The 24,493-nt window shown below is 44.5% G+C and overlaps 1 protein-coding gene across 1 annotated transcript in view; it reads right to left on the bottom strand.

The window, feature by feature from the left end:
* Positions 1-858: 858 nt before the first annotated feature.
* LOC130115279 (transmembrane protein 255B) overlaps positions 859-24,493 on the bottom strand; it is a 40,873-nt gene continuing 17,238 nt past the window's right edge. The window contains exons 5-9 of the mRNA XM_056282892.1: positions 20,376-20,456; positions 18,359-18,444; positions 15,585-15,744; positions 8,091-8,183; positions 859-1,008 (exon numbers count right to left, since the gene is read on the bottom strand). Coding sequence (XP_056138867.1) covers positions 859-1,008; positions 8,091-8,183; positions 15,585-15,744; positions 18,359-18,444; positions 20,376-20,456 — 570 coding nt within the window. The remainder of the gene's footprint in view (positions 1,009-8,090; positions 8,184-15,584; positions 15,745-18,358; positions 18,445-20,375; positions 20,457-24,493) is intronic.

Here is a 24,493-nt window from a genome sequence, read left to right as displayed (position 1 = left end):
CAGACTATTTTACCGGTGAGCTGATGACACACGAGCAACAACGGCTGCTGCACCTCGTTTGTAGTCTGAGAAAATCAGTTGCAACCGGTCTACCTCTCTTCGCCTCCTATATCCAACTACACTGGAACACTATTCTACTATAATATTGATAGTCTGTCTGGCAGAATCGCCACCTTTTCATGACCTTTTAAATGGATGAAATGGTGAGAAAGGTCACACGTTGCGGCCTTCGTATAAATCTGATCAATAAGACTACAGCGGGATATGGATTCAATAAAATATGCATTTTATCAAGATAGCAAGAAAACATATTAACAAATAGTACACTTGTAAAGCAAGACATTCTACAAATAACTTCATAAAAATATGTCCTCAATGCCATTATACTGTATGTGTGTATGCCATGTGCAGTCGACTAAATGTACAAACGATGCACGCCACATCCCTTGGGCCACCTGCATACAAGTCTCTTCCGTGACATGGAAAAAAAACTCACAAAAAAATCAAATAATGTGATGTGTTCTATATATCGTCCTGTGACCTACATATTTGCATATTATATGTATGCTGGAAGCATCAATAACCAGGTAACAGCAACTCTCAGGTGTTAAAGCAGCCCCTCAAAGTCTTAGCATGGTTACTTTCAGATATTCTCAGGCACGATGGACCTACTATATTCACAAATAATCACCAAGGAGGACTGTAGGAGAAACATTTCTTATATCGTTTGTTTCTTCAAAAAACAAAAACAATAATCATTATCATCATCATCGTCGCCACTCATCAAGCGTCATTTACTCTGAGTTTTGTGGCGATGCCAGGCCATCGTTTAGTGGTTGGACGGCAGCTGGATTCTGCTCAGTCGGGCAGGCGCTGGACGCCGTAAGGCAGCCGGTGGGGCAGCGGGGCGAAGGGCGGTGGGTTGGTCTCTGTGAATGTGAGTTTGGGTGATGGCTCACTCTGAGATGTGACTGAACCTGCTCCTGTTGGAAAGAACATGGAGCCTTTCTGAAGGATAAAACACAGGAGGTCCAAGTAAAACAGAGCACAAGGGAACAGAGACAATTCAGAAAGAAAGAAAGACAGACAGATATAACAGTAGCAGTCGTGAAATCATTTGCTGTGTGCCAGATTGCTGTTGTGCAAAAAAATAATAAAGGTTGCAACCAAACCCCGTATTGACATTATGTGAAAAGGAAGTCCTCAGTCTAAAGTTTGTAGTCTTAACGTGTTATTTTATTGTGTGCCGACAGAGTCCTGCCCTTGATACCTCCACTTGTTTCCTCTCCTTATCTTGACCCCTTCAGGGGAGGTCGCTAAACTTAAACCCTTTTTATAACCTTTATTTTATTGGGTACATAGACAAGGTTACATAGTAAAGAACAATACAAAGTGAATACAAATACAAATAAATTCACTTGGGGTTTGGAGATATAAATCTTTACACGCACACACACACAAGAATGTAGTCACTGAGGACCCCTCATTGACGATATTCATACATTCATCCTCTAGCCCTTAATGATCAGAACTACCTGCCAAACCCCAACCCTGATCCTGACCTAAACCTCATCCTTATTCTAACCTTAACCCTGAACCCCAAGCCCTAACCCTAAAACAGATTCTTAAAGAAGTGAGGACTGGCCAAAATGTCCTCCCCCTGACGGTTAAAAACTCGAATTGGTCCTCACAAAGATAGGAGTACAAGTACACACGCACACATACACACACACACACACACACACACACCTGGATTTCATATATATATATATATATATAATATACTACGTTAAATACGTTAAATGCATGTATTGTAAGTTGCATTGGATATATATTCTCAATATTCCACTCTTAACACCATTGATGGTTTCTGAAAAAAAAACGCTATATATATATATATCCATCCATCCATCCATTCATTATCCGAACCGCTTATCCTGTTTATATATATATATATATAATCCAGTGATTCAAGTAAATTCTTAAAAGATGAAAGAATTTACTTGACTCACTGGATTATTTTGCTCATTTCTTCAGCACTCCCTACCGTTCAGTGTTTCATTTAAAGAAGTTTTATACACACACACACACACACACACACACACACACACACACACACACACACACATATATGTATCCATCCATCCATTAGCCAAACCGCTTATCCTGCTTCAGGGTCGCAGATAGGCTCCAGCATCCTCGCGACCCTGAGAGCAGGATAGCGGTTTGGATAATGGATGGATGGGTGAGTCAAGTAAATTCTTTATGAGACAGTACAAGCCTGTCTGTGTTTCTGGCTCTGTTTGGCCAATCTGAGCTGGCGAACTGCCTCTGCCAAGACCTTAAACATCTCCACAGACGGGGTCTTCAGCCGGAGGTCTGTCATCATTTTTGTCTGTCATTTCATATACATCCTCAGCGGGTTGATTTACTGTGCCTGTGTCACCTGCAACTGGCTGATTGTCTGGGACGGTCTTGGATTCATCACCACTGTCCAAGATCTGATGCGTTTCTTCACACAAAGACTGGACTCCCCGAGCTTCGGTTAGCTGACCTTCAGGAAGACCATCTCTGTTGTCAGGATGATCATGCGCTGCCTTCTTATTCACTTGACCATCCACTGAATCAAGGACTCGGTCATTTTCATTTTCATCCTCGGTTTTACTTTTATCTTTATTCTCTGCTTCATCTTGGTCTGCAGTCAGGTCATTTTTGAGAGATTCTTCATTAGAACCTTGCTCCTGAGGTGGCAAAGAACCACTCTGGTCCTGGTCGTCCTTCCCTGGGACATACAAATCTTTGCTGGATAAGCTTGCCACCCCTTTTTCTACAGGAGACAGGTGCATCTCTGATGTTTTTGCCCAGTCATTGGCAGACGGAAACATTAATTATTTAACCACCTGGAAAATCCTCTCAAAGAACAAATCATATTCAACCAATAGTAAAATGTGCAATATATGTCTAACTGAAACATATTTTATCATTTGTAAACCAGAAATGTCCACATTGAATAACAGGAATGAACTGGCCAGCAGTTGCAGACATAGATATAAGCACCTATTTTGTAATTATAAATAAATAAATCATGCCGATAGACAAATACCAACACCACCACCCCCCAAATTGGACCATTAGCGCCCACGTGTTTTTTGAAATGTTGAATGATATCTATCTAACTATCTATCTAGCTATACATCTAGCTATATATCTAGCTATCTATCTGTCTGTCGGTCTGTCTGTCTGTCTGTGTCATATGGAGGTACCCTGCAGCTGCATTTTCATTTTCTGCCCAATTTACAGCAGCTGTTGCTTGATGGAAGTAAAATGCCTCCGACAGAAGTTACAGTTCCAACAACAGTTGCGGGCTGTTCTTCACCATGTTGACAAGACTATGGCACTGGGATGCCAAAGTTTATAGCTGCAAAATAAAAACTGACCCATAACAATGCCAACTAGAAGAGTGCACTCAGTAGAGTGCAGATCTAGGCCAGGTGTATCTCCTCTTCATCGGCGCTCAGACTTAGGAGACAATCCAGCTGAGCAGTTGGGACTCAATTGCAATATAAAACAAGGTTTTCAAAGGTTTTGAATCACCGCAATCATGAGAGGTCCTTGATGGGCATCCAGGGGGCGTGGCGTAGCAGTCTATTCTGTTGCCTACCAACACGGGGATCGCTGGTTCGAATCTCCACGTTACCTCCGGCTTGGTCAGATGTCCCTACAGACAGAATTGCCCGTGTCTGCGGGTGGGAAGCCGGATGTGGATATCAGTCAGTCAGTCAGTCAGTCAGTCAAGTTGCATTTTATGTGTGTCCTGGTCGCTACACTAGCGCCTCCTAGCGGTCAGGGCGCCTGTTCAGGGGGGAGAGGGAACTGGGGGGTATAGCGTGATCCTTCCACGCGCTACGTCCCCCTGGTGAAACTCCTCACTGTCAGGTGAAAAGAAGCGGCTGGAGACTCCACATGTATCGGAGGAGGCATGTGGTAGTCTGCAGCCTTCCCCAGATCGGCAGAGGGTTGGAGCAGTGACTGGGATAGCTCGGAAGAGTGGGGTAATTGGCGAAATACAATTGGGGGGAAAAAGTGGGAGAACCCCCCCCCCCCCAAAAAGAAGAAGAAGAAGTGTCTCCTTGACATAACTGCAGCAGCGGGGATCCTCAACTTCCATCTTCCAACTTATTGCTCAAAAACTGATTGAAAACTGAAAATGTGCCAGTCTGCTATATAAGACTGCTGTGTCTCCATTTAAAACAAAAGTAGAACCTGTCTGTACCTATCACAGGACAGGACAGGGGTCTCTGGCCCCTGTCCTGTCAAGCATTGCTCTATTTGCTTTTAACACGAAGAGCAATGAAACAACTCATGTATGCACATCTGCACATACACATTCACAGAGCCAAGCTAACTGAAGTCTTCTAATTTGTTTGCCACTTATGTTATTTGTGCAAATTAGTATTTAAAAGGTGGAAAGAGAGACAATCCTTAGAGGGATTCTCTTTTAAATTTATTTCTGATTTTTCCCTTTTTTTCTCCCAATTTAGTGGCCAATCGATCCCTATTCTAGTTCAAACACCCACCCTCGTACTGCATGCGTTCGCCAAATGCATCTCTCCGGCCGGCAGGCTCGAAGGAGACGCCTCGCCACCTCCGTGACAAGGCGACTCCAGGCCGAACCACTGCTTTTTCCCACACACACAGAGACGCATTCATGTGACGAACACAAGCCGACTCCGCCCCCCTCCCGGAGACAGCGCTGCCAATTATTGCTGTTTCATCGAGTCCGGCCATACTCGGATCTGTCGAGACCGGGGCGCGAACCCCGGTCCCCAGTGGGCAACTGCATCGACACAAAGCCGATGCTTAGACCGCTACACCACCGCGGACCTCCTTAGAGGAATTCTGACTCGTTGCACTTAATGCAAAGAACCAGCATTGTAAGCAACAGTTAATGAGGTGAGCAGAAGTCAAAATAACAAGATTACTTTATTTGTCCCTAGTGACATTTGTCATGGACATAAAGGCTGCCACTTAAAAAATACATACATTATAGTGCAGTAACAGACGTAAGGTCATGGCACAGACAAGTGAAGACATAAAGTGCCTTCAAATATGTGCAACGCACACCCTCCTCGTGTCCTGAGTTTAGGAGATTCACTGCTAGAGGGATGAAAAAAGAGTTTTTATGCGTGTTCAGATATCTCTTCCTGTATTTAATTACAACCCTGTAGCAGCACAGTTGTCTGGGTCGCCTACAGGGCAGCGCCACCTAGACAAGTCAGGCCTCGGTGGCCGGTCTTTGCCTGCCGAGGACACCAGAGTATCCCAGCAGCTGTTGACTTGTTCCAATATCTGATGGGAAGCAGTTCTCACCCCTGTTCATGAACTATCAAGGAACAAACACCTGCCAGTATTTATGGAATGTGTAACCTTCTCCAGCTCATGTGAAAGAATCAATGAATTTCAAATATAGGTTGGTATCCCATAAGTGTGTGGCCAGTGTTACACACACACACACACACACACACACACACACACACACACAAAATAACGCTCACAATATGCACGTTTAAGAAAAGTGCATTTATGTGTATGTGTGTGTGTGTGTGTGTGTGTTTTATTGGGAGTGCCTTCTTGTTCATTCAGATGCAGATTCAGAATGACCAAAATGTAAAATGTTGTTCTTTGCATCTGTAGAAGAAAGCCTACTTAGTGTGTTTAAAAAAGGCTTCTGGGATTGATAGTAGTTGATGGTATTTATTTTTTATTAATTGATTTGCTGATGTTTAGTCATGTCCTTGAGGGCTTCATTGATGTTTTCTGGATTTCAGATGGAAGGAAGAGGTCAGTGGTTTATTTTTGCATGGCAGGCACACGCATGAAGAACGCCTTCGCTCTGAAACACACAAGAAAGCCGTTTCAACTTTCAGACACTTTCTAATTTGCAACAACACTGGTGTCTATGCCTATATGTAAATATCTTATTTTATCTTCAAATAGTCTGAATATGAATGATGCACCTTAACCATCTCTTCTCCCATATGGTCCTCCTGTTTTTCAGTGTGTCAGGAGAGTCTGGGTTCATTGTGCTGTGTCCATTTTCATCCATCCATTTCTCGTAACGTTCTTCCTCTTTGCTCTTCAGGGCTTCTTTCCGCTCTCTTTTCCTGGCCCAGTAGGTTTTCATTTGCTCCTCAAACCTTTGTCTTATTTCTTCCAGACGGAGCAGCTTTGCCCTTTTGGTTTGCTCTCTCTCAGCTCTGGTCACCACTACACAGCCGCAACCCTCGCACCCTGGAAAGAACAGAGGAAGAGGTTCACCCAAGACTCACTGACAAATCTTGAGCTTGTACAAAAAAAACCAAAACACACAAAGTACCTGGCAACATTAGTTTTATCTGGATAAGATCAAATAGGACATAAACAAACTTGTAAATAAACTGAGTAGAAACAAAAGAACCAGTGAGGGGGTTGTTCATGATAAGGATGGGAATGACTTACCACTATAATTCAGATGGCTCTCCTCCTTTTCACGCTGGTACGTTCTGGCAATCTTTTGGAGGTTTTGCTCCTTGAGTTAGTCATTGATAAAGAAGCTGATTCGTCTCCGAATACTTTTGTCTTCTATCATTTCTGGAGGTTTGGTGTCCGCCTCTTCACATTCAGTGGTAAACAGGGCTCTATGAAATTCGCCTAATTTCCCCTTCAGATTTTGCTCATGGCTTTCTTCTGTCACCATTTGGTTGTCTCCATCTGTAGACATCTCCTCCAACCCATCCTTCCTAACAGGCAGGTCTCTGTGGGTCTCTGATGGAGTCTTTGTTTTATTGTCTGACTTCAGATCATCAGCAGTACTTTCTGAAAGGCACCTTGTGTCCCCTCCCATCTGCTTGGTTGCTGTTGCCAGATGGAAATAGTAGTGCTCTCCAATCTCCACTTCTTCAGTGTCTACCAGCCTTGATGGTTTATAATCAGCAAGGGTTGTTTTGAATCCCTCCAAGTGTTTCAAGGACTCAGAGTGGGCATCATGGGCCTGCTGTGGATCCTGCTGGATTTCCTTGTACCCGTTAACACAAATCATTCTCACAACCGTTTCTTTTCCAGAAAGCTTTTTCTGTTCAGGTGTGTCTCTGGGCATTTCAGCTTGGCCTGGTTGCTTTTTCAGCTTGATGTCCAGGTTACCTCTGTCTCTCCATCTTCTTGTTGTACCATCCATCTCTTTCAAAATCTTCACGTCTTCGAATTTCAATCTCAAGATTGTCTGTAGTCTCTGTCGCTTCTGCTTTATCTATCCTCTTCGTGTGTCAAACAGCAAATGAGAAATACCAACAGTCCACCGTCTCCCAAAACCCTGTAGAACTTGTCACAGATGGACCAACACTCCAATGTCACTGAATGTTCCAGCTCACATTACATCACAATAGATTTACGCCTGGGCTGCTTATTCCCAATACCATCAATTATATTTTATGGTATTTATGGTATGGTATGGCGTCCCAGTGGTTAACACTGTTGCCTGACAGCAAGAAGGTCCTGGGTTCGAACCCCAGGCCACCGGTGTCCCAGGTCCTTTCTCTGTGGAGTTTGCATGTTCTTCCCGTGTCTGCGTGGGTTTCCTCCCACCATCAGAAAGACGTGCATGTTTGGGTTAACACTCCTGTCTGTGCCCCTGACCAAGGCAATGGACATTTTTGCCTCATTTGTAGGGCTTCACACTTTGCCTGTGAAGCTTCACCTTTTCCCCCAGATTCTCCTGTGTGAAAATTTCATTTTATTTTTCTACATCAAAAGCACTGCTGTTTCTAATGTGCCTACAGCTCTTTCTTTGTGATTGTTTGTTTCATGTTAAGTATTTTTCACAGGAGACTGGGTAATCAACTCACAATTTTTGTTACTGTGGGAAAAGTAGAGAGGGGAGGAATGGAGTTGAAGGTTTGGCAGGAAACACAATCGCAGCAACAAGGGATTCAACCACACAGCTGTCTCTCAACACAATACTTCAGACATTTGTGTGTGTGTGTGTGTGTGTGTGTGCATGCGTGTGAGTAAGAGGGTGTGAGCATGCATGTGTGTTGTTGTGCATACAAACTGACCGGTTGGAGCTGGTGTGACGTGTGTGTACTCGTGTCTATCAGCAGAGGGGCTGTAGGAGTCTCAGGAGACTGGAAGACAGGACCACTGCTCCTCTTATGTTAGAAGAGAAAAACAATAGAGACACACACACACGCGCGCACACACACACACATTCAGTGAAATCCAGCCATTTGAAATTAAACATTCAAAGAAATGCATCCCTTCTTATACATGTTTTTTTTTTAAAAACAAAATTGCAAGTCAGAGGAAATTAGGTCCTGGTGTAAAATGCCCCTGCTGAGCTAATTTCTTTGCAGCATTACAGCTGTGATAGGCTGGTGACAGCGTCTTGATGGGAGTCATTAAGCCATCACAGTAGTGTGTTTTTCCCTGTTTTTGTTCAGCTGCTCATGAGAGAATTTTGATTCAATCCAGGCTCTCACCAGATGCTTTTAAGGGACTGAAATATGATTTCTATCACGTTTACAACACACAAGGGGAGACAAATGAGTTTTATGCAAGATAATTCAGTTTTAATAACATATTCACCATCACAATCTTCTCACGTCGAAAAGAAGACTGTACTGCTGACCATTCTCCTTTTTTATAGCCTCCGACAAAGGACTCTTTTCATACTAAACATTTGGAACAAAACAAATCCCCTGCTAACTCTGAAGATGGAGATGAAGATGAATTGAGCGGTTTCTTCATCGCTCACATTGGTTCCTAGAGACCAGAAGTGAAGTTGACTATGGAGAGGTCTGTGTCCAACTGTTGGACAACTCCTTCGTTAATCCGCCCATTGGTCACACACAAGGTGTTGTATCCGACACTGATATTTGTTGAAACTTAAATATGTTGCCTCGCTCCAACGCTGTCATCGCCCTAGCGGGACACGGCATTACACAAAGGGAAAAACATGCTTAACTTTGCTTTCCAAGCTTTGAGTTGCATGTCTTTCTGGTTGTGTCCAGCCAATTACTCCACTCTTCCGAGCCGTCCCGGTTGCTGCTCCCCCCCCCCTCTGCCGATCCGGGGAGGGCTGCAGACTACCACATGCCTCCTCCAATACATGTGGAGTCGCCAGCCGCTTCTTTTCACTTGACAGTGAGGAGTTCCGCCAGGGGGACGTAGCACGTGGGAGGATCACACTATTCCCCCCCAGTTTACCCTCCCCCCGAACAGGTGACCCGGCCAACCAGAGGAGGCACTAGTGTAGCGACAGGACACATACCCCACATCTGGCTTCCCACCCGCAGACACGGCCAATTGTGTCTGTAGGGACGCCCGGCCAAGCCGGAGGTAACGGGGATGGGAACCGGCGATCCCCGTGTTGGTAGGCAACAGAATAGACCACCACGCACCCGGACGCCCCGGGTTGCATCTTTTTTATATGTGTGTGCGTGCTTGCATGTGTGTGTGTGTACGTGTGCACTTGTATGTGTATACTGACACATGCATGTGCACGTGTCTTGAATCTGGAGAGCAAAACCTAATGAACCCACACTTGCTCCCTCATTTTCCAATGTAGCTGCACTATTCCAGTATTATAGTACACAGGCTACATAACAGATGCATTTTGTATAGAAAATTAATGCCTTTCTGGGGGCGTCCGGTTAGCGTGGCGGTCTATTCCGTTGCCTACCAACACGGGGATCCCGGTTCGAATCCCGCTGTTGCCTCCAGCTTGGTCGGGCATCACCAAAGAAACAATTGGCCGTGTCTGCGGGTGGATAGCCGGATGTGGGTATGTGTCCTAATCGCTGCACTAGCACCTCCTCTGGTCGGTCGGGGCACCTGTTCGTGGGGGGAGGGAGAACTGGGGGAAGTGATCCTCCCACGCACTAGGTCCCCCTGGCGAAACACCTCACTGTCAGTTGAAAAGAAGGGGCAGGCGACTCCACATGTATCGGAGGAGGCATGTGGTAGTCTGCAGCCCTCCCCAGACTGGCAGAGTGGGTGGAGCAACGACCGAGAAGGCTCGGAAGAGTGAAGTAATTGGCCGGATACAATTGGGGAGAAAAGGGGGGGAGGGGGGGGGTTATGCCTTTTCTGTAAGATTTTATTTATCAAAGAGCAATTTTAAAACACTGGCGTAGCTTTCAACTCTCAGTGTCATGAAAGACTTGACCTGTCCTATTCTCCACCTTTGTCCCCGCTTAACAGTCGTCTGGCTTTGGCCTTCGCCTCTCATCAGCCTTTCTTGGCCTTGCAGTCAAGCCCATACCAAATCTAACTATTGCAACGGCATGGAAATGTGTATTGTGGGTTTTTCCGTCACATTACGTACAAATGCTATCGTATTTCCATAGTGCAGAATGTGCTCCTAAAGTATAACTACAGTATTACTATGGAAAAGATGTAGTACATGAATATAGTGTGTAGTGTAAACACATAGCAATGTGACAAATAAATAACCCAGGAAGCGCTATAGTGATTCCCATCTTTCTATGGTTTTACTAGAGTCCATTTTGAGTGGAAGCCTTTTCTTGAACTGAGTTGATCTGGATATGGCCTTGTTCTGAGATCAGAGCCATGATTTTTAGACGTTGAAAAAAATACCCACAACCCCCTGTTTTTCCCTCTTGACTCTACAATAATCGCTGCAGAGGGAAACCGTTACTCCGTACTGAACATCTGCTAAACCACTGATTGCAAATTTAAGAAAACACTGCAATGTGTACGGCGGTCACTTCATCAACACGGTGGTTTGTCTGCAGCTCTGCATCAACCTAATCGTTACCTCGTCTTGCCATCCCCATAGCAGAACACCTGCTAAGTCTTCATAACCACCACAGCCTGTGGGGAAAATGTTACTGCAACCCACACCGGGATGATAAAGGTCCAACTCGTAACTCATCACTTCCTGTATGATTATCAAATCGTCAACAATCCAATCCATCCTCTCTTTTCAGCTTGGCAGTACCTTCTCTGTGGCCAGAGTCACCCGCATCCTGATGGCGGTTTAAAGGGTTTGGGGGCAGTAGTTGGGGAGGAAATAGTACGAACAGTTTCTGTGTGTGTGTGTGTGTGTGTGCGTGTGCGTGTGCGTGTGCGAGAGAGAGAGAGAGAGAAAGAAAGGAGGAAGGAATAGGAGAGTGAAATGAAAAAAGACTCAGAGCATTGACACTTTAGCCAGTGGTTCTCAATCAGGTCCTCGGGTACCACAAGTACTACTGGTTTTCTATTCTACTGGGTAGGTCATTACATTCACTTGTTGTTCCAGGTATTCCAGCCTCCAATCTGTCAGGCTTCAGACCTGGTGTTCAGGTCTGAAGCCTGACAGACTAGAAAACCGGCAGTACCTGTGGTACCCCCAGCTATAGTTCTGATCTCATTCTTCATTCTACTTCAAGACCGCGCCGATCCTCATATCTTGGTCTTTTATCCATCTCCCGCTCGAACTGCAAAACAAACGGTGACCGCATCTTTGCAGTTGTAGCCCCAAGCCTCTGATATAATCTTCTCCAATTTATTAGATTTGCTGAAATTTTGGACTATATAGGCAAGCCTTTTTGTAGATCCCCCATCCCTGTCTTTTGAATTGGTTAATTTTCAGCTCAGTCTGTTTCTCATTGTGCCTCACTTTATACTGCAATGTAATTAATTTTATTCATTTGTTTTCATATATTTTGTGTATGTGTGTGTGTGTGTGTGTGTGTGTGAAGCACTTTGTAACTGTGTGTTTCAAACAGTGCTATATAACTAAAGCTTTACTTACAGAGGACCTGATTGAGAACAAATGTCTTAATGCTATTCCACTGACTCAAAGAAACACTACCCCCATATTAACATGTTGACTGGATTAATTGAAATGTCACGCAGGATACAACATGACGTTTCAAATACTGCACATTTTGCTAAGGGACCATAAAAAACCCGGGGACTTTATAGGCAGGCAAGACCTTGGCCTGGGATGACAGGGAGTCATGGCAACGACTCGTCCTCCCAATCTGACAGATACAGAGGACGAGTTGTACCGTCAAACCATCATCAGTTTTACATTTCTGGCTCAAGGGTAGCTGTTTTGGAGGCCTCTTACCACAGCACAGAAACCCCTTGCTCCTGGCCCCCCGCTCACATTTCTAAAGGACTCTAATGTGATCAGGCTTGGTTAACTCATTTCTGGCCAGGACACCATGGGACCAAACTATTTGTCTCTTGTCTACTGTGGGTTAAACTGTTGTTTGCAATGCTGTGAAAGCACCGGGGCCAGATTTTTTATTCTAATTAGATCCAATCCAATAAACACCGTGCTCACACAACAGCACACAAGCGTACAACTGACGCATCTTGAGACCACATGTTCTGAGTAAGGTTGATGAAATTAGGTAATGTATTATACCCTATGTGGTTCCAAAATGCCAGGAATACAGCTATTACTATACGACTGATCCCAGCTGATCTAAGCTCTTTGCAACATCCCGGGTGTCTCTGGTACGACAGTCCATAAACTACACTCCTCTGAAAATGTAATCTGACACAAACTGATTTAGCATGGACACCTTGCAACATCAGATTTACAAGAAAATGCACTAGCATAATGTCTGGGACAAAAAAAGAAAAGATCAGCCCTGGCAGTTTGGCCCAGACCAGCAAACCACAATCGATCACACACCACCCACCCATCTTCACACTCCTCTGAATATGTATACCAACTCCCTAAAAACACTAAAGGAACCAAGGGAGATTGAGAGACAGGAAACATGCTAAATACCTTCAAAAAGCGGCGTTGCAATTTTTTGCCATTCTCTCTCCAGCTGGCCAGCCCTACAAACTAGGCGGATTGATACCAAAGTATCGACACTCCAATCCTGAGGGTTAGGTTTTGAGAATCGAGCCTCATATTAAAATAAAATCGATACCAGGTACTGTCTTATATAACTTTTTGGTGTCTGAGTTTACCAATGTTCACACCAGAAATCACAAATATTTCCTGCTTTTGTGTACACAAGAAGACTTTTTAAAGTATCGGTATCAGTATCGTGATGGTAGCTTTAGCATTACTTGGTATCGGATCAAAAAGAAAACCAGTGGTATCGCCCATCGCTACGGCAAACACAAATATCCCTGAGCGAGCATATTTAGAGAGTGACTGCGTGAACAAGTTACACGATTGGGCCGCTGGATCAGGTGACCACTGACGTCACTGATACGATCGGTCGGCCGACCAATGACGTTGCTAGTAAACGCGGAAGTGGGAGTTTCCCTATTGGCCGTTGCTCTTCCAAAAGGAGTCAGCGCAGCGGTTCTGGCTCCTTCCACATTTACTGCATGTCGACGAGGAATATTTTGCTGCTCTTTCCACATCTGCTTACGCCCCGTAACAGTCCAGCATGGAGCAGAGTAGCAGGGACAACAGCTTTGCATGCACCGAGAGGCACGAGGGAAAGCCACACAGCTAAATCACCCCGAATAACAACCCCTCTGACAAAACACTCAATACGGGGAGAGAACGAGTGAAGACGAGACACATCCACACATAGAAACAGATGATACAGGAGGGGGAGTTAACAGAGAATCAGAATAGGTATCATTACAATTAAATGAAGTTCTCTTCCAAATCAAGCATCCCAACATATGAGTGGAAAGTATTGTAGCGAATACAGGGGGGCAGCCCGTCTGGACCGTCACAGCCGGGACGCGAACTCATGTATACCGCACTGCGGGCGACAACGTTAACCAGTCGACTAAAGGGTCCAGCCTGTTAGCCATGGGCCAACTTGTTCGTGTACGTTACAGTACTTTTCTTGCAACTGCATTTATAACCTTTTTTTTCTTTTCTTTTTTTACTCGAACGTAGCTTAACCATGCCATGTGGTATGCTACTTCAGTACACTTTAACAACAAATATTACTGGGACCACACTACAGAAAATTACAGATGAACATTGAATATCCAGGAATTCACATTATAGACACTACCACTGACTAGCCCTGTAATAAACTGGCCACAATTTCCAACATTGATCACACACGGTCCAGCCGTATACTAGGTTTTGACCCAATCTTGTTTACTGATGCTGAATTTGTTGCAGTGTGTTGGGACACCTCGGTGTGATAATCCACTTTAAATGAATTCTGACTTGACTTGACTTAATGTGCTGTTTAATGAAGGCACTGAGCCCAAAAGGGGGAGGCGTTTAAAGATGTGATTGGGACAGCCCAGTGTCAATTAAGAAAAAAAATTCAATGGGCCGAGCTACCTTTTTTATGGGCTGGTCAGACAAAAAAAAGAACAGTTTTGTCAGCCCAAAAGGCACGTCGGCCCACCAGGAAAGTGCCCAGTCTGCCAGATGGCCAGTCCAGCCCTGATAATGTCTGTCTTGCTGTCTGATGAATCAGACCACATCCATATGTGGTGAGGCCCACATCAAGTTTGGATTTCCAAAAAAATGGAGGCAATAAATAGACAAAATCTGGACCTGTTTTAGTCGTGCCTCTCTGAGGTGCGCACTGTGTATAACCGGAAACACCAGTCACACAGGGGGAAAAGTGCCCACCTCAGCTACTCCCTCCTCATCAGGGTACATCTGGAACAGGCAACCACTACTTTGTAAAATGCAAGTCGTATGTTGATAAGGGAGAGGGGCTTCAGTCCAGGGAGCCTTTTAACCCAGTGTCTCGTCATTAAGTCATCTTACACAGAGAAAAATGTGCATATCTGGAGTATCTGGAGACCAGACATGACTTACTCTGTACCACTCAGCTAACCCACACGCGGGCCTCTGCTGTCAACACATTTCGGTTTATTGTTTATCCGCAACAGTTTTGAGCTGGCAGGTAATTTGATGCAATTGAAGTATGAGGTTCTCATTGGCAATTGGAGAGGGACCAGTAGTTATCCTAAAATTCAAGGTTTCAAATCAAACTGGATTTAAAAGCTGATTCAAGGCAGCCAACAGGCACACATATCATTCATCTGTTTTTGGATAATGTGAAACCTATTCCAGAATCCTGAACTGTAGCCGTCGACATGCCTGAACCAATAAAAGCTGTCTACAAACTTAAGCAGTGTTTACGCATACAAGCCAGTTGTTGATTTACAATGAGCCAGTCTGTAAGGGGTGCCTCTTGTTTGAATTAGGCGGAAATGTTTTCTTCAGGGGTACAGTGCTCGCCAGAGATAGGGTGACCAGATGTCCCGGTTAGGCCGGGATTGTCCCGGTTTTAAGCTGGGTGTCCCGAGTCCCGGCTACTCTAGCCTGTGTTTTTTTGGTGGGAGGGGATAAAAATCCTTCATGTATCATGTCCGGCAAGACAGACAAGCTTGTGAGCATGTGCATATGCGTGTGCATGAACTTGCGATACACTTTTTAGGGTCCCGGTTTGGGATTTTGAAAATCTGGTCATCCTAGCCAGAGAAGAAATTTTAAGGTAATCAGACCAATTTAAGATATCTGGACCAGTATTTGTGCTGATACAGATGACACCTTGTCTTGACCTGTTACATTGGTTGCTTGTTTTAAAAGGTGTAGAAAGGTTCTTGTCTGTCTGTCTGTCCGTGTGTCTTACCAGGTATTTGATGTTGCCCAGCACTGCTGTGGTCAGTATGCCTGTAAAGAAAGCCACCAGGTTGAGGCTACTCAGGATCCAGATCAGGATGTACAGAGTCATTACATCCTGGCAGCTCTGCACCCCAACAAACTCATAGTAGTTGCTCAGGTATCCCCCACTGAAACACAGCACAGCTCTGGTCAATATTAGTGTGCGCTTGAAGCCAACAGAGAGAAATAAGATGTCATGCACCATAAATTACTGATAAGATTCGAACCCACAACACAGGGGTTAAATTGGGCCGGAGCCAGGCACACCAGGTTCCAGCAGTTTATTTCAACATTATTTTTTCACTTGACCTATTGTTGAAATATGCATAACCCATTAAAGTGTCTCGTGATATCTAATTATTTGATCCACTTATTCCAGTTCCAAGTGACTTCGCGTCATCACGCTGAGGAGGGGTCTACTCTTCTTACACACCACCACTGTTGACAGACTTATGACAATAATTAAATTTTGTTAGTCAGAACGTCTAAAACGTTTGCTTGTAAGACAGATCATTAAAAGCCTGGTATAGTATTTATATTTACTTCAATATAGGCCTGTCTGCTATTTATAGAATATAATATTGGGCATGCATGTGCATCCGCCAGCCCACGTGAATCGGGGCTCCCCCACCTCACAAATCCCTATTGAACCCCTGTTTTGATGTATTGTTTGAAATGAGAGTTCAGTGAGATTATTTGGCTGATGCACTCTGTCCCGTGTCCTTTGTGTCTTCTCTTGCCCATTTTAGTGTCCTCCCCTGTGTAATACACATAACTGTGTTAAGAGGCTGACATCTTTGTATATATTTAGCACAAAACAGCTTTTATTTGTTTGCCGCTATCGATAACTGGCAGAAAATCTGTTTTAGGAGTTCTGGAGCTGTTAATACAGGAGGGCTGTTGCTTAGCTAACCTTACAAGAGTTTTTTTTTCTTAACTGCACACAGTTACCCCAGATACTACACTTGATTACAGCAGCTTGGACGCTTAACAGGAAAGGACTGAAAATAATCCAAGCTTCCTCCTGAAGTGTCACGAGTAAACGGCGTAGGTATTTATCTGAAATAATGTCGGCATGTGTGTACACTGCTCAAAAAAATAAAGGGAACACCTAAAAACACAATATAGACCTCGATGAATGAAATAATTCAGCTGAAAATCTTTATTTATTAGACAGAGGAATGTGTTTAGAGCAAAATAACCTAAGAATGATCAATGGAAATCAAAATCATTAGCCCATTAAGGTCTGGATTCAGAATCATACTCAAAATCAAAGTGGAAAATGAGAACATAGGCTGATCCAACTTCTGTGGAAATTCTTCAAGACGATTCAAAATGAGGCTCAGTGGTGTGTGTGGCCTCCACGTGCCTGTATGCACTCCCTACAACGTCTGGGCATGCTCCTGATGAGACGATGGATGGTCTCCTGAGGGATCTCCTCCCAGACCTGGATCAGGGCATCGGTCAACTCCTAGACAGTCTGTGGTGCGACATGGCGTTGGCGGATGGTACGAGACATGATGTCCCAGAGGTGCTCGACTGGATTCAGGTCTGGGGAACGTGCAGGCCAGTCCATAGCATCAATGCCCTCAACATACAGGAACTGCTGACACACTCTGGCCACATGAGGACGAGCATTGTCATGCATGAGCAGGAACCCAGGGCCCACTGCACCAGCATATGGTCTGACAATGGGTCTGAGGATCTCATCCCGGTACCTAATGGCAGTCATGGTACCTCTGGCTAGCACGTAGAGGTCTGTGCGGCCCTCCAAGGATATGCCTCCCCAGACCATCACTGACCCACCGCCAAACCGGTCATGCTGGAGGATGTTGCAGGCAGCAGAACGTTCTCCACAGCGTCTCCAGACTCTCTCACGTCTGTCACATGTGTTCAGTGTGAACCTGCTCTCATCTGTGAAGAGCACAGGGCGCCAATGGCGAATCTGCCAACCAAGATGTTCTCTGGCAAAGGTCAATCGGGCTGCACGGTGTTGGGCTGTGAGCACAGGCCCCAATTGTGGACGTCGGGCCCTCATACCATCCTCATGCATTCTGTTTCTCACTGTTTGAGCAGAAACCTGCACATTAGTGGCCTGTTGAAGGTCGTTTTGTAGGGCTCCGGCAGTGCTCCTCCTGTTCCTCCTTGCACAAAGGACCAGATAGCGGTGCTGCTGCGGGGTTGTTGTCCTCCTGCGGCCCCCTCCACGTCTCCTGGTGTACTGGCCTGTCTCCTGGTACCTCCTCCATGCTCTGGACACTGTGCTGGGAGACACATCAAATCTTCTTGCCACAGCACGCATTGATGTGCCATCCTGGATGAGCTGCACTACCTGAGCAACTTCTGTAGGTTGCAGATACCGCCTCATGCCACCTCTAGTGGTGAGGGCACTAGCAAAATGAAAAACTAACCAAAGATCGGCCAGAAAAGATGAGGACAGGCAAATGGTCTGTGGCCACCACCTGCAAATCCATTCCTTGTATAGGGGTTGTCTTGCAAATTGTCTAATTTCCACCTGGTGGAAATCAGACAATTTACCAACAGGTGAAATTGATTCACAAATCAGTGTTGCTTCCTAACTGGACAGGTTGATATCTCAAAAGTGTGATTGACTTGGAGCTACATTGCATTGCTTATGTGTTCCCTTTATTTTTTTGAGCAGTGTATTATCTGTGAGAGAGAATGGTGATGATGATGACGCAGACGATGATGATGATAACAGTGATGAAGCAGTTGTCTCACTTGGCACAGTCGTACAGGTCACAGCAGTAGCAGGTCCCACTCCTTACTGTCATGCTACAGGACTCCTTCAGGTTACGACAGGGCACCTGCAAGAGGAGGCAGTTTGGAAAAAACAGGCAGCAGAATTAACCAAGGAAGGTTGGTAAGGTAAGCTAACTTGTGGTCAAGCAAAGAGCAAAACACGTTTGCCTACTACCTATAGCCAAAATGGCAGAAAACATCAACGAATCACTGTGCTTTGAGAGACTGCGATACTCATGCAGTTTACTTAATCGGGCCTCCCTTATTGCAGTTCGCTGTTTAGATGCCACAGCGACTCTGTAGCATCACACCTTCAACTCGGACAAACCGTAACAGCTCGGCCTCCGACTTTAAACCAGCCACTTATCACCTCCATTCTGGCATCACTGTGTTCGCTCCCAGTGAAACGCAGGATTATTTTCCAAATTCTCCTCATCACATTTAAAGCCAGAAGTCTGGTTTCCCACTCAGCGTTGAGCTACTGAAACCGTTCCCACCACGGCACCCCGGAGAGAAAGAGGGCAGAGCTGGGCCAACCTGGAAGCACCGAGAGAAACATCACCGCTGGAAACCAGTTCAAGTGACAGGATGAAGATATTATCCAACTGAGACATGCTCCAACCGACGGGTCGGTGCACCTGGTTGCACATATGAGGTGTTAGCGGTCAGGTAGTTAGTCTGTTGCGAGGGCTCAGGAACAGAGGAGAGCCTTTTTCTATCCATGCAATGTGAGGAGGAACACTTGAAGCCCCATTGTGAGTACCCAAACATATTTCATGTTGAGACAGATCATGTAAGCAATGAACTTCATCTGGAAGTACTAAAGCACCCTTGGATATCGCTGAGAAGAAGAAAAACAGGAGTCTGTAGCGCTCATGCCCCTAATTTGGGAATAATTTCAATTGGCTTATTCACAATTGCCTAACCGGCAACACGTAATAAAGCAAATCTCTTTTTTCTATTGTGACCATGACCCGGTTGCCCCCTGGGTGCCACAATGCCCACAAGGTCACTCAGGTCTTCTGACCAAGGACCTTCTGACCAAGGACTATCGGTGGTACCTCGGTCTGGACAGACAAACGCAGGTGACCGACTCTTTGGTATCACTTCTACCTTGTGACCCAGACTCTCTTTCTCTTTTTTCTATAAAACGTCTTTAATTTGGTGTTCTCACAATGCCGTCTATCCTTTCTGTTTCACTCCTTTTTCAAGTTTTCTCCTCTGCTTAGTTTACCTGCATTTCATCGACTGTATCTAATTTTTTTACTTTATGTGTTTGGTTCAGTTTCAATTTGATTTTAGTTCATTTTGTGAAACTGAATATTTCGAGTGTGTAGTGGTTGTTTCATTCATTTACTAGTTTTTGTTTTTTGTCCCCCCCCCCCTTTTTTTCTCCCCAATTGTATATGGCCAATTACCCCACCCCTCCGAGCTGTCCCGGTTGCTGCTCCACCCCCTCTACCGATCTGGGGAGGGCTGCAGACTACCACATGCCTCCTCTGATATTCCCCCCTGTTCCCCCCCGACCAACCAGAGGAGACGCCAGTGCAGCGACCAGGACACATACCCACACCCGGCCTCCCACCAAGCCGGAGGTAACATGGGGATTCAATCCGGTGATCCCCGTGCTGGTAGGCAATGGAATAGACCGCCACACCACCCGGATGCCCACATTCATTTACTTGTTTTTACCCACTTGTAAAGCCCTTTGTAATAAGTACTACATAAAGACATTGTTATGATTATTACTGTAAATCACGAGTAAGCCTTGGCAAAATAAATAAAGAATAATAGTAAGACATTTCAAAGTTTGTCATGACTGACTGTTCCTGCCCATTTGGTCTCTCTCTCTCTCTCTCTCTCTCTCTCTCTCTCTCTCTCTCTCTCTCTCTCTCTCTCTCTCTCTCTCTCTCTCTCTCTCTCTCTCTCACACACACACACACACACACACACACACACACACACACACACACACACTATGTCCTGTGGTGCTTACAGTAGCAAACACGTTCTCATAGATGTAGCTGTTGCCGCTGGTGTAGAACTGACATCTGCCTGCTCTCAGAGGACGGATGTCCTGGTGAGAGATGGAGAGAGAAGACATCATGTCACACAGCGCACGAAGGCTTTCACAGCAAACACAAGTATCTTTTCATTGGTTTAAAGTTACCCAATGTGACAATCTAATATGTTCAGTTTACTCAATGGCAAACAGTTAGAGCCTTAAAACATTTAGTATTGTTGGAGGCAAGGTTAATCTTGCTATTCTTTTAAATTTCAACATCGTTTTTTTTTTTTTTTTTTTTTTAGCATTCATTCTTTGAGGGTCCAGTGCTAGACTTTTCATTTGAAATCTTTTTAAACTGAATTTTTTTTTAACAATTCACCAGAAAATTATCCATTCTATGTAGCTCTTGCCTTGTCATTATCAGAGTGAGATACTTAAAAAAAATAGTGTTTCAGTCAAATTACAAAAACTCCTCCTCCTCCTACTACTACTGTACCACTATTACTACTGCTATTGCTACTACTACTACTATACTACTGTACCACTATTACTACTGCTACTACTGCTATTGCTACTACTACTACTACTACTGTACCACTATTACTACTGCTACTACTGCTATTGCTACTACTACTGTACCACTATTACTACTGCTACTACTGCTATTGCTACTACTACTGCTACTACTGCTATTGCTACTACTACTACTACTACTACTACTACTACTGTACCACTATTACTACTGCTACTACTGCTATTGCTACTACTACTACTACTACTGTACCACTATTACTACTGCTACTACTACTACTACTACTGTACCATTATTACTACTGCTACTACTGCTATTGCTACTACTACTACTACTGTACCACTATTACTACTGCTACTACTGCTATTGCTACTACTACTACTACTACTGTACCATTATTACTACTGCTACTACTGCTATTGCTACTACTACCACTACTACTGTACCATTATTACTACTGCTACTACTGCTATTGCTACGACTACTACTGCTACTACTAAATAATAATAATAATAATAGTGCTTTAAAGAGGCAGTAGACAACTTTTTTGCGTTAACTTAATATTACGCACAGCGTAATGGCTATAGAATGACACTATCGGCGTTTAGATTGGTTCCCTATAAGCCTCGCTTTAATGGAGGCTCGATGTATGGCATAAAGGAAGTGTGTCAACCATTGCGCAGCCAAAATAGGTACAGGATAGCACTTTTCTTTTCCCCAGTAACTATCGCTAGCCATAGCTAACCCCAGTAGCAGAAGTGGCGGGCGATGGAGCAACCGAAGTGGCAGTGGAAACTCTACCCGGCAAGAGAAAAAGAACCCCGTTGGGGGAGGAGGAGGAGGAGGAGGAGAAGGCAAAGCTGGAGAGTGATAGGAAAAGGTAAAACAAGAGGGAACCTCGGTCGAGCATCACTCGATGGAGCGAACTCCAGTGTTGCATTGAACTCTGTTTCCCCAAGGCCGCCATTCAAATAACAGATCTGCCGTTACCTGAATGCTCCTAAAATTGCATATAATTGCATTTAAATGAGTTTTAGATCAATTACACAAAAAAGGTATGATAAGAGCTACCTAAAATGACCACGAGCGGTCAAAAAGATGGCGCGTAATTTGTTGCGTCATCGTGTGCGTCATTACGCTGGCCTAGAAACACGATAGCGTTCTCTAGTGCAGAGTATTGGTCTAAACTTGGTCTTATGTCTGGTTACAGCCGTTGTTTCCGACGCACCATGACAACCACCCACCGAGGCGCTGCACTATTTACAGACATTGGACAGCGGCGATTTTAAATTGTTTGAAAAATAGCATTAAAGTTGTTAAAATGTTGATTTAGGTGTCAGTCATTTCCTAACAGACATACTAACTTATGCAATGCATTAATATCTCAGTTGGGTATTTATCTTGACAGAATATAGAGTTTAAATTCCGTGCGCAGTCCATGGTCGTTGTAGTAGTTTTTAAGTTCCGGTCGTTGTTTGGGTTTCAATGGTTATTTTCACTTCTCTTTCTACATTTCACGTTTTATAGGCCTTGTCACATTTGTTAGATTAGCAATATGCGTTTTCCGTTTTGTTTTGCAGGTAATATTTTCACTTTTTCAATTTTGCTATTCAAATTCGACCATGTCTCTCATTGTTTAAAAATAGTATTATAGTTGTTAAAATGTTAATTTTGGTGTCAGTCGTTTCCTAACAGACATACTAACGTTATGCGTTAATATTTCAATTGGGTATTTATCTTGACAGAATATGGAGCTTAAAAACCTGCGGTCATTTTGACCACCCATGGTCGTTTGGGGTAGGAGTGAATCCCAGTCGTTCTAGTGCCAACCAGATGAAATCGTTCGCATGGAAACAGGTTAGCTATCAGTTACGATTAGTTTAAGGTTAAGCTTAGGGTTAGGTTGAGGTTAATGTTAGGTTGAGGTTGAAGTTGGGTTAATGTTAATGTTAATGTTAATCAAGCGTCCTGGTGTTGTATCGGACTCTGGCTAGGGGGAAACAGATCTCGACGGGGAAACAGTGTTCGACACTACACCGGGGGACTTGAGAGGGTTCCAAACCGACACTCAGTTGTCATTCTTTCTACTGGATCAGTAAGTAACACAACCTGCCTACTTATTAATACTTTTACTCTGCCTTTATCAGAGCACTGAGATTTGGGTTTCTAGTTCAAATTGGGATTCTTATGCTTGTTTCTTGCTTTGGACAGTAGCCAGGCTGCTAATATGTGGAAACAATAAAAACACATGAAAATGCTGGGGGGGGGGGGTTGAAACAGTGTCTACAGCTGCTTTAATAACAGTAATAATGATAAGACTATGAGCTTCTGCATCACGACACACGACACATTACTCTATTTTCTGAGTCGTCGCGGTCGCTGTTCCACCCCCTCTGCCGATCCGGGGAGGGCCGCAGACTACCACATGCCTCCTCCGATACATGTGGAGTCGCCAGCCCCTTCTTTTTACCCGACAGTGAGGAGTTCCATGGGAGGATCACACTATTCCCCCCAGTCTCCCCCCCCCCCGACCAGAGGAGGCGCTAGTGCAGCGACCAGGACACATACCCACATCTAGCTTCCCACCCGATTCGAACCGACGATCCCCATGTTGGTAGGCAATGGAATAGACCGCTATGCTACCCGGAGCCCCAGCCTTTTGGACTATTTTTAGAGTGGGGATGAGGATGTGTTTTAGTGTACGTGCTGCTGGACAATACTGGGGACAACATTTGAACTTTGGGGGGGCGGGGGCTGCTGGCTTTATTTAGGGTAAAGACACTGGTTCTGGTTGGGTGGAGGGTGGTAGGGGGGGAAATTGTGCTACCAAACCAATATGCAAACACAGTGGCGATCCCATTGGGGGGCATGGGAGAGAAAGGTCCACACACCACCCACACGGGATTTTAATGGTCTTGTTGTTTGCTCTGGCTGCAGAGCAGAACGTGCAGAGTATCTCGGTGTGTCTGTCAGTGTAACAGCCTGGGACCACTAAACGTCTATTTTCACAAGGCAATGTGGTGACAAAAGCATTTTCACTTGTATAGTGGTAATTCATAGGAAATTTGACATTTATTATCTTTATGATTACTATTAATTTATGTTGGTGCCTATATATAGGTAACAATGAGCCATTAACCACAGGAATACACAAACATAGGCTGCTATTTGCTACAGTATGAAGCCTGGGCCCATATGGATCTAAGATATGGAGCATATTTTTGCTTAAAAAGGGCGTTTCCCAAAAGTATTTTTGTTAAAAGCTGTGTGCAGCGTGCAGAGAAACGAGACCAGACACTGAAACTGATTTAAGAGCGGACTACTTTGCACGTGCTGGATAAACTCGGCCTAATTTTCATGTTTGTGTTTTTCAAACAAGCTTAAGCTGTTAATTTCCAGGATTCACTGTATCCTAATTTGGTGTTTCCTTGTGCATTTAGAAGTAAATGGTTATGACATGCACGGTTTATGAGTGTGTGGTTAAAGTAATTATTGAAGTAAGATAAAGGCACACAGATGACTACTCTCTGCAGGAAACATACTCGTGGCAGAAGCTATATAATGTATTTATGGG

This window comes from Lampris incognitus, chromosome 7 (genome assembly GCF_029633865.1).
Source record: "Lampris incognitus isolate fLamInc1 chromosome 7, fLamInc1.hap2, whole genome shotgun sequence".
Lineage (NCBI taxonomy): Eukaryota > Metazoa > Chordata > Actinopteri > Lampriformes > Lampridae > Lampris > Lampris incognitus.
This window is presented reverse-complemented; position numbering and strand designations above follow the sequence as displayed.